Source organism: Panthera leo, chromosome D3 (genome assembly GCF_018350215.1).
Source record: "Panthera leo isolate Ple1 chromosome D3, P.leo_Ple1_pat1.1, whole genome shotgun sequence".
In the NCBI taxonomy this organism is placed as follows: domain Eukaryota; kingdom Metazoa; phylum Chordata; class Mammalia; order Carnivora; family Felidae; genus Panthera; species Panthera leo.
In genome coordinates, this window is record NC_056690.1 from 41,793,158 (window position 1) to 41,805,021 (window position 11,864).

Genomic DNA, 11,864 nt, shown 5'->3' on the forward strand with positions numbered 1-11,864 from the left:
TATCCACAGGGAACCAGATATTCTCATGCATTCATGGCCTATGCTATACTGGCTCAGTTTCCAATAACTTTTAAAATCTGTCACCGAATGCTCACTCCTGTGTTCATGACTTATTAGGGGATAGAGGAGAGAGAACATTAGGGCATGTGGAATGTCAGGGCATTTTACTGAAAACTTTTGGAAGGGTAGTGATATTGTGGATATAGGCTATATCAAAATTTGAACCTAAGGAAATTCTCAGAATATTTTATGTTACTATATTTATGGCTGTTCTATCTTATCTCATGTCTTCCCACTTATCCCCTCTGTCATCTCCATAACAACTCATATTCCATAATGAGCAGTGAGAGTCATTGGCCAAAGGGATAGGTTAGGAGGACTTGATGTTTGCTCTTTTAGGGGTCTTAGATTTATTTTTTTCTTCCATCTTCACATAAGCATTATTTTACCAATTTAGGCAGTTAAATTCATGATGTCTTCAACTACTCCAGACTACCTAGGATCTACCATAATATATTACTCTTTATATGCTAAAGACCTCAAATTGCTGAAATTTTGTATATCAAACAGTATCAAACTAAGTAATAGTCAAGAGGGCCTGAAAAGAACACCAAGGGAAAATGCAAGATCTAGTAAAGGGCATTATAAGGAAAAATAAAAGGAAGTCATTACAGAAATTAAGGAAGAAATAAAAAAATAGACATCCTGTGTTCATGGATTGAAAGACTTAATATTTAAGATGTCAATACTACCCACAATGATCTACAGATTCAGTGTAGTCCCTATTAAAATCCTAGCAATGTTTTTTTGCAGAAATAGAAAAATCTTATCATAAAGTCCATATGGAATCTCAAGGGACACTGACTAACCAAAACAATTTTGAAAAAGAAAAAAGTTGGAGATCTCACATTTCTAGATTTCAAAACTTACAAATCTACAGTAATCAAAACACTAAGGTCCTAGCATACCGATAGGCATATGGACCAATGAAATAAAATAGCGAGCCCAGAAACAAAACCTTGTATATATGGTCAAATGATTTTTGACAGGGCTGACAAAACTCTTCAATGGGGAAAGGACAGTCTTTTTGACAAATGATGCATGATCTAGAAATTCCGCCAATTGGTACACACTCAAAGGAATTAAAAGCAGGGACACAAACTGATTATTTGTACATCCATGTTCATAGCAGCATTATTTGTAATAAGCAAAATGTGGAAGCAAATTAAGTGCACCTCTTTGGATGAATGAATAACCAAATTGTGATAATACATACAATGGAATAGTATTTACCTTAAAAAGGAAGGAAATTCTGACACATGTTACAACCTGCATAAACCTTGAAGGCCTTATATTAAGTGAATTAAGCCAGTCACAAAAGGACACATACAGTAATAATTTCACTTATATGAAGTACTTAGATGTCGTAGACTCTAGGTCTAAAGTTCTCTTTTGGCCAGCAAAAGAGCAGACACAGGATTAAAGCAAGAGAGGCTAATGTCTGGGAAAAGACAAGAAATCCGGATAAGGGTCCTTGCCCCATATTTATTCAGATCAGAAAGCTTACAAACATGATGGGTGTGCACAAAAAGACATTAATTTGGGACATAATTGTGAACATTAATTTGGGACATGAAGGAAGGGGGGGTTTGAAGATATACAGTGTTTGGGGTTTGGGTCAATATAAAACAAAATCCTGGTGCTCGGCAGATAGTTAGAGAGTTGTTAACTGCAGACAGGAGGTGCTGTGTCTGTTTATCTTTGCTAACCTAGGAGATGAGACACATAGGGGGAATAACCTTAGGGTTAATAAGTCACCTTTTCTTTTGTTAACCATCTCTGCTCTGGGCTGCTTTGCCTGCAGTGCAGTGGTCCATAACCCAGTTCACCAATTTACCTAACCTGGCCCTATTCTCCGTGAAAGCAGCTTTTCTGCTATAGTACTAAATTGGGGGTGCTTCCACCCTGAACATCGAATCTTGTTTATTTCATATACCTATGTATTGGGCACCTTTGCACCATTTCTATTTTAGGCCTTTGTCTCTTCCTCTTTATTCTGGGGGCTCTGCATCCCCTCTCTATTTTGGGATGCGTTTGCACCTTCTTAGTCCTGGCACCTTTACGCCTCCCTATTCTCAGGGTGCCTTTGCACCCCTTATTATTCGGGTGCCAATCTGGTTTACCCAAACACAGGTGTGAGCATTTTATGGCTTTGTATTTCTTTATGCCTTGTTAACCCATTGGTGTAAGCCCCGGGGGTTCCTAAGCTTATCCCCCACACTTAGAGTAGTCAAATTCATATAGATAGAAAGTAGAATGGTGATTGCTAGGAGCCAGAAGGAAGAGGGGATTTAGAGGTTATTGTTTAAAGTGGATAGAGTTTCAGTTTTCCAAGATGAAAATTGTTCTGGAGATGGATGGTAGTGATGGTTGCACAACAGTGTGAAAATACTTAATGCTACTGACTTGTATGGTTAAGAATGGCTAAGATGATAAATTTTATATGTATTTTATCACAATTTTTAAAAAGTTATAAGACAAAGCTCAATGTCTTTTAGGTGTGGAGGAGGAACATTAGACCCATGGTTATGACACAGAGGACAAGGAAGAGCAGGAAATTAATTTTTTTTTGTGGCCATTCTGTATAGTTCACACCAAAAACCCATGGAGTATTAAACTTTTCCATTATTAAAATTAGCCCTTTTCAACAAATAACAGACAGTAACATGATTAGCTAAAAGGCAGGTCATGTCTTCTGCCAAGGGCTGCTCCTCACAGGATTTTTGGCAAGATATGTTACCTTAGGAAGGGAAGATGTGTGTATGTGTGTGTCAGGAACCATGATGGCTGTACTGTGGAGAGCAAGGCTTTTTGGAGGTGGAAGGGGTAGAAGATTAAGACATGTATTTTATTTTATTATTTTTATTTATATTAATTTATTTTTTAAATCTTTGTTTAATTTAAATTTTAGTTAATTAACATACAGTGCAATATTGGCTTCGGGAATAGAATTCAGTGATTCATCACTTACATACAACACCCAGTGCTCAACACACCAAGTGTCCTCCTTTGTACCAATCACCCATTCTAGCCCATCTGCCACCCACTTCCTTCCATCAACCCATATTTTGTTCTCTATCATTAAGAGTCTCTTGTGATTTGTTTGCCTCTCTTCTCTTCCCTCCACACCTAGAACAAAATGCGTTCAATATGGATACATTAAAAATATACATAGGTGAACATAGTAATAAGAAAAGGTTAATAATACACTCTTCACTGTCCAGAGAGCCTTCATTTTACATCCTTCCCCCCACTGACCTCAAAAGATCTTAGCATAAACTTCTAACTATAAAAAATGTAATACTATATTTTGACTATCTATATGAGAAAAAAAATCTGTAACATCAGTGTAATTGGTTTGTAGAATTCTACATGATTACATGATTACATTTTATGTAATAAGTCTCCATCTTTGGACCTCTTACTTACCTAATCATTCACTGGTAGCATGGTCTGCTTTGCATCTTAGAAAGATCATGCCAGTGGCTTTTGGTCAAATTTAACTCTGCCACTTCCTAACTCAGTTACTTTGGGTAAACCACTTAACTTCACTCAGCCTCATTTTCCTTGTTTAAAATCATCATCATGATCATCATCAAGCTATAATACTTACTAAAAGCTTACACGCTAAAATATAGGGCCAGGCACTTCAACATGCATTGTGTCATTTGAACTTCAAAGCACATGAAGTAAGTTCTACTATGATTACCATATGTCAGGTGAGGAAGCTGAGCTTAAGTTCTTACCCAAGCTCATATATCTAGTAAGAGGTAGAGTGGGGATAATACCTGCTACAGAGTTTCTGTGTGGACTGAATGGGAGAGTGTATGCAAATGTACTTTCAAAACAGATTCTCTGTGTAAACACTAAAATAACTCCTGGAGTTCTCACTAGAGAAACAAAATAGTGGCCTGAAGGTCTGGAATGTTTGTTTTTGTCTTCAGAATAAAAACTAAATTTCTGAAACACATTTTATCTCACTGCCTAGCTTAGATATAGGCAATAGCTTCCTGTGGTTTATGAGATTAAACATAGACAACTCACTGGGAATTCATAGTTCACCACTAAATAAATCTGACAATAACCTTTCTAACCCAACTCACCCTTACTTATTCTTTATGCCCCAGCCAAAATGGATTCCCTGTACTTTTCTGAACACACCAATCTTTTCTTCATTGTCTTTGTGTGTGCTTTTCTCTGTGTTTGGAATACTCTCTTCCAGTCTCTGTTGATATCATTTAAAATTTTCTCAAGTGCCATAGCTACTATGAAAATATTTCTAATGCCTACAAATGAATACAAACTTCCACTTTTGTTATCATAAATTGACATTTACCTCACTGTGCCTTTAATTGGGAATATTTGTGTCTTGATGTATAGGCTTCTAAGGTGTGGTGTCTGTGCGACCCTTTTTTGTACCTCTTTTAGAGCCTGAGATTTAAAAATTGGAGGAATGTCACTGTGAAGGTGTGTTTGTATTGTGTGTGAGTTGGGGAGTGCTGGGGAAGTGGATGGTCCATTTAGTTAATTTCTTTCAACCAGTACTTTAATTATTAAATGATCCATCTTATGAATTTTGACTTAAGAATATTATTTCTCTCTCCTAGAAAAATCAAAAGCAGAAAATACTGTCATTTTGATGTTATTAAAATTTAGTCCAGTTCAGCCCATCCAGTCCAACCCAGTCCAGCCAGGCCATCTGACTTGACTTTTCACTAATTATCTTACAATTTGTAACAATAAGGGCTCTGTGAGCGAGAAAACTTTTCAAAGTTTGCCTGTATCCTACAGTAATGAGTGGACAGAGGATGGGGTCATTACATTAGTACCACTTACAGCAGCAAGCTTCCTAATTAGTCACAGAGAATGCATATGCTTCATTCCTCTTTGGCCTATAATTTTGCTCAGGGACACACACACACACACACACACACAGACCTTTTTATCTTTTATCTGCATGTCTCAAAAAACCCTTCTTTAGGAGAATATGTTTCTGAATTTAATAATGTGGCATTTTTTTAAGGCCAGAGGAGATCATTGTAAAACAGTTTTATAGCTCTTAGTGGGAAAAGATAAAGATAAAGGAAGAAAAAAATTTCCCAAAGTGCACAGAATCAATGTAGGAAATAACATCATTAAGTAAAATTGTTAGTCTTGGCTCTCTTTACACCATGTAGATTTTTAAAAATATATTTGGTATACACATATACTAAAAATTATTTGTTGTTTATCTGAAATTAAAAATTAACTGGAAATTCTGTATTTTGTCTGACCACCCTAAGCCTGAGTGTTCTTGCAACATGGCAGTGTGATCTGAGAGAAGGAGAGAGCACACCCAAGACAGAAGCCACAGTTTTTTTTATAACTTGAAATGCCATCACTTCTGCTATGTTCTGTTGATTAGAAGTGAGTTAATAAGGGGGCGCTTGGGTGGCTCAGTCAGTTAAGCACCCGACTTCAGCTCAGGTCATGATCTCATGGTCTGTGAGTTTGAGCCCCACGTCAGGCTCTGTGCTGTCAGTTCAGAGCCTGGAGCCTTTTTTGGATTCTGTCTCCCTCTCTCTCTGCCCCTCCCCCACTCACACTCTATCTCTCAAAATATGAATAAACGTTAAAAAAATTTAAAAAATGAGTAAATAAGTCCAACTCACATACAAGAGGAAGGGAATAAATTCTTTCTCATGAGGGGAAGTATAAGCAAAATGGTGGATGTGCATTTAAGAACACAGCCATGGGAGAGCACACAAGGGAATGTAAGCACTGTGCTCTATTGCACTGGACATAGTGACTGGCCCAGTGGTGAGCACATGTCCTAAAATCTGCCACATCAGACTGTTTTCCTGGGACAGACATTGAAAAAGAGTAGTTGTGTTTCCACGGGGTTGGTTAACTTGGATTGTAGAAATCTGAACTGCTGTTGGCCATTTTCTTTTCCAACTGTAAGGAGGAAGCCCATCTATAGTTGAAAATGGACATGGCTAATACACAAAGGCAAACATAGTGTCAAAGTGGAACAAAAAAAGAGCAAGACCTCAGTCAGTATCATTTGATTTCCTGGAGATAGTTGTCCCTGAGCTTTGGAGTTTTGTATGTTAATACCAAGTCTTTTTTGGCCAAAGTCCATTTGAGTTAGGTTTCCGTCAAGAAGGTTGACTAGTATAGATACAATCTCTGCCAAAGAAGTTTATGGATCCACTGAGAACAGACATACTATTGTGGTTTGATAGGCTCTCTACAGTAAGTACTATAAGATATATATAAATAAAGTATTACAGCAGTGCAGAAGGTAGACACACCAATATGAACTATAGGAGACAAGGAAGACTTCATAGAGTAGTAGTGCTTGATTTGGCCCTTATAAGATCAGTAGTAGATTTGCAAGAGAAAAACATGACTTAGGGAGCTTCAAGTAGAAGAAATAGAAAAACCATGAAGAAGTGAATATATTCCTTCATGTTTGAGTAATGCAAATTGTTTCATGGTGACTATTGCATAGGGTGAGTAGAGTCACAAGAGGAAAGAAGTAGCAAGAGCTGAAAAGTATGGGGCAGATTAATACTTCATATGCTAAGCTTTCAGATATTACATCATAAGTGGTGGAGATCTTTCAAAGGTTTTAAGGAGGAGTGTAAAATGATTAGAAATGTATTTGAGAAGGCTAACTCTGGTGGCTATGAGGATGGTTTGAGGGGTAAGGAATGGAATCTGTGAGATCTGACAGGTAGCTGCTGGATTAGTGTGAATAGGGGATGAGCATGACATAGGCAAATGCAGTAATGGTGGGTATAGAGAAGAGTGGGCAGTGGGAGGTAGGAGAAGCAAGACTTGGTGACTGAGAATATGTGGGCAAGAAGAAGAAGACATATTTTGGGTAGGGCTAATATATTTATTTTGGTTGTGGTGAATTTGAGGTGTGGTGAATATCCTGACACCAAAGAATTATCACGTATGGAGAGAGTCTGTGGAACACATTTGGGGAGTACCTAATGGTAAATGGAGCTACTTCTAGTTCATTGAGTGGTCCATATTTTTGTTCTCTGCTCTGTAGAATTCTATAATCCAAATTAGAATTGGTGTTTCAGGGACTTTACATTGAAAACAAATGGTGATATTTGAAATATCTATTTTTAAAAATATTATGTTACCACTTTATACCTTTATAGTATTTTATGGATTTACAGAGTATTTTCACATGTGCTTTTTATTAAGTCATACCACAATCTGGTGAAATTGTTATAATTTTTATTTTTATAACTGAAGAAATTAGGTCTCCATGACTAAAAATACCTTTATCTCAGGTACCTGTGTCTCATTTGGCAAGAGTTTTGACGGAAAACCAAAGTTTTTAAACTATATATAATAACAACATTCACAAATATGTGAATTTTTATTGAAAATCACTATTTTCTATGCACTATTCTAGGCTCTGGGTTCACAGAGATATATCAAGCAGATTATTCTTCTTTGCTTTCAGACAACTACATATCTGTCTCTAGCTGGGTAGTCTCTTCTGAATCTTATCTTAAACTGCCTACTTAATATCTCACTTTGGATATCTCAAATTCAATGTACAAAAAAATTGAATATCATCTGCTAAACCCGATTTTATTTTCCCCATATATTCCCTACCCTGATAACTGGAACAATTATCGTCTACTCAGCCATCAAGTCCAGAAACTGGTAATTACTCTATAGTAATTATGCTTCCTCTCACTTCCCTTCACTTCTTATAGATTCTGCCTCCTTGATACCTCTTGAATATGACCATATTTGTTCCACTGCCAGTTTAGAACTTGTTTAATTCTCATATAGATCATTACAGTAGTTCTCTAATGTCTCTTTTTCTTTTCTCTATGTCTCCCCTTTTCTGTCACTTAAACCAACCTGAACACTGTTAAAATACAAGCTTGAACATGACACTCCCCTTTTGAAATGATCCAAAAACACTGCATAATTTCCTTTTTAAGTTTATTTATTTATTTTGAGAGAGAAAGAGAAAGAGAGAGAGAGTAGGGGAGGGGCAGAGAAAGAATCCCAAACAGCACAGATCCCAAGTCAGGGCTCCATTTCACGATCTGTGAGATCATGACCTGAGCTGAGATCACAAGTTGGAACCTCAGTCGACTGAGTGTATAAAAATACAGGATAAAGGACCACATTAATAAATCACCTTATTTACCTCCTATGCTGTTGCAAAATTAGTACCAACTGGGGAACTAAAGGGTTACAAAATGAATCTTAAGCTCTTTGAGCTTAAATATAATATAGTAAAGGACATTTTACTTTATACTTTCACAGCAAAAATTTTTGTTGTCATTGAGAATTATAGTCATAACAAATAGTTTTAATATTCTTTATTATAATTTTTAAATAGTTTTTAATCTGTACCAAATTAGAAATAAATCTGCATAGCCTTATTAGATTCTTAGGATTATTAGTAGGGTTGCAAGAAGTTTATTTCTGAGTTACGACTTTTTTTGGTGAGGTGAGCAAAATAAAATCTCTACTCATAGTCATCTTTACCAGAGTTGCAGTGAATGGCATGTAAATTATATATTTATAAACCACGTGTGGGAGAGCCAAGGAAATGAAAATGGGAGGACAACTGGGGAAATATAAACTAAAAATGGAGAACTTTTGATATGCCAGAATCCAGAATTTTGCCAGATAAATGTACTTACTGAATCTTTATGTAAAATAAACAAGAATAATTTTAAGTGAAAACTTTTTATGTATATGTCAGTAAATAACTCAGCCATCATTGGAAAAATGCATATAGATATATTTTCTCATTAAAAAATGGAAAATGATGGGCACCTGGGTAGCTCAGTTGGTTGAGCATCTGACTCTTGATTTTGGTCCAGGTCAAGATCCAAGGGTCGTGGGATCGAGCCCTGTGTTGGGCTTTGTGCTGAGCAAGAAGCCTGTTTAAGATTTTCTTTCTTTCCCTCTGCCCCTACCCTCTGCTTGTGCACATACGTGCTCTCTCTCTCTCTCTCTCAAATAAAAAAAAAATTAAAAAAAGGAAAATTACAATGATGTGAATGGATCAAGAAAGTATAATACTAAGTGAAACAAGACAATCATAGAAAGACAAATACCATGATTTTACTTATATGTGGAATTTAAGAAAGAAAACAGATGAGCAAAGGAAAAGAGAGGGAGAGAGAGACCGAGAGAGAGAGAGAGAGAGAAAACTAAGAAATGGAATCTTAGCTATAGCAAACAAATTGATGGTTACCAGAGGGGAGGTCGGTGGGAACATGGGTAAAATTGGTGATGGGGATTTAAGGAGTGCACTTGTGATGAGCACTGAATAACGTACAGAATTGTTGAATCACTATATTGTACACCTTAAACTAATCTAACACTGTATGTTAACTACGCTGAAATTAAAATGTGTAAAAAAAATTTTTAAAGGAAAATGTACTGATCCCATTTTTATATTTTATTTTATTTTGTTTTGTTTTATTTTATTTTATTTTTGAGTTTATTTATTTATTTTTGAGAGAGAGAGAGAGAGAGAGAGAGAGAGAGAGAGAGAGAGAACAAGCAAGGGAAGAGCAGAAAGAGAGAGAGAGGGAGACACAGAATCCAAAGTAAGCTCCAGGCTCTGAGCTGTTAGTGCAGAGCCCAACGTGGGGCTCAAACCCACCTGCAAACTGGGAGATCATGACCTGAGCCAAAGTCCGATGCTTAACCAACTGATCCACCCAGGGCCCCTAATGATACCATTTTTAAAAGACCCCCTTGAGAGGAAAAAGAGCAATAATGTAACATTAATAGTGTTTGGATTTCTAGAAAAAATAAGTGAATAAATTAAAAAAATAAATATGATTTTACTTGGGAAAATGAGAAATTATTGATGTCTTTGTCAATAAGTGGAACCCAAACAGTATTGCTATTGCTTCATCTAAGAGAGCAATGTATTAGAAATCAGCTGGCTCACAATTCTAGGTGGATCACATTTGTCAAGGATTGGTATAAAAAAGCTAGGCATAAAATAGTTACTGTTGATATTAATAGCAAATTGTGGTCTATTAAGAGCGAATCACAAATAAAATTTTATCCTAGGAAACTCAGAAGAAATAGGGAAATTTAATGTTTTAAGATAAGACATAAAGTGATAATTTGAATTCAGACAATGAGCGTTCATATCTACTGGGATCGTCATTTGACACTTCTTAACAACCTGTGCCCTAATTTTCTATTTACCTGGGCAATTAAATTCATGTGATACTTTAAATACTGACTGTGTCTTAAAAACAATATGCAGGATGTTATTAGTCATTTATAAGAAGTATTGTATCCTATAAAAAAATTCATGACAAGTTAAAATTTCGGAAAGTAAATACTCATTGTTTTATCATTGATAATATAGTCACACATGAGAGTGCAGAAGATGAAAAATCAGATCATGTTTTATTAAAAATTTTGGGGGTCTTTACATTTAAATATTTGGAGATGACAAACTGTTAATATACTCTTCTTCAACTTCTCTCACTTATGACTATGACAGGCATCATGAGTCGATCATAATGCTCTTTTCACTGGGTCGGTACTGAGCTTCACAATTCCCCCCCAGGATTCAAGGCATCATTGCCAAACAACTGGATTTGGTACTTGAGATGAAGCTTCTTTGCCATCCTGAGATAGGCATCCCTTTTTGGCAAAGGAAATTGAAGATGAGTTGGCCCAAATCATATCACAACTCTGTAACTGCAACCCAGATTAGCTCCCTGTTAGTCTACCAAGTCCATTATTTTATATTACATTATATATAATATAATATAATATAATATAATATAATATAATATAATACTGGTTTATATTATGTTATTTTACTGTATTTACTTCTTAAAGGGGTTGAATTCTACATAGAATTCTACATATAGCATTCATTCAATAAATATTTTTGAATGACAGGCTCAATTCTAAGCATAAAGTCACTTTTATTAGAGACTGATGAAGCATAATTGTGAATGTGGAAATCATTAAATGTATGTACTTCTGGTTGAATGCAAATTCTGAGATGCTACTTTTTACAGAAGAAAGAAATACTTTAGTGATGGAGAGAGTGCTTACTTTTCATTTGTAGAGAAAATGAAGCTGTGCCAATCTAGGAAGATTCTTGTGAAGGCAAGAATGTACAAAATGGGGGAGCCAAGGTAATAAAACTTTAATTCATTTATTCAACTGTGTGCCTATGAAAAAAGTAGGTAATAGTTTTTGTCAAGTAGAAATGTAACGAATGGAAGAAAACAACTTGGGAAAAAAGCTATTAAGTTACGATATAGATCAATATTTGTTGAATGGATGAAGTATTGATGACTGGAATGCAAAGTAGGTGAGTGATCATGATGGGATGGGGTTAATTAGGGACATTTATGCTATGAAGTGGAATTTTAGCCCAAAAGTGATTGTTTCCTCAGGGAGCCAGCCACTTATTATGAATGTTCATTGACGCTAACATTGATTCACTCATGTCTTGAGAAGCCAGCCATTCTCTCATTTTGCCTCTCTAATTGTCTTGGCTAGAACTTTTAGTACAATAATGAATTGAAGTGTCCCTGTCTTGTTCCTGGTATTAGGGGGAAAGCATCCAGCCTTTCACAATGTTAACTGCGCATTTTTAATAGATGCCTTTTATCTGGCTGAGGAAGTTCTTTCTCTTCTAGTCCTTCTTTTTGTTGAATGTTTATATCATGAAAAGATGTTGAATTTTTTTCAAATGATTTTACTGTATCTCATTTTTTATTCTACTGATATACATTAGTTTATTTTCAGAGGTTAAACTAGCCTTT

General features: G+C 35.8%; 1 protein-coding gene across 1 annotated transcript in view; it reads left to right on the top strand.

The window, feature by feature from the left end:
* Window positions 1–11,608, top strand: part of METTL4 (methyltransferase 4, N6-adenosine) — a 249,810-nt gene extending 238,202 nt beyond the window's left edge. Inside the window, exon 9 of the mRNA XM_042911363.1 lies at window positions 11,159–11,608. Within this exon, the coding sequence (XP_042767297.1) occupies window positions 11,159–11,232 (74 nt within the window). The 3' untranslated portion in view covers window positions 11,233–11,608. The remainder of the gene's footprint in view (window positions 1–11,158) is intronic.
* The last annotated feature ends 256 nt before the right edge of the window (window positions 11,609–11,864 follow it).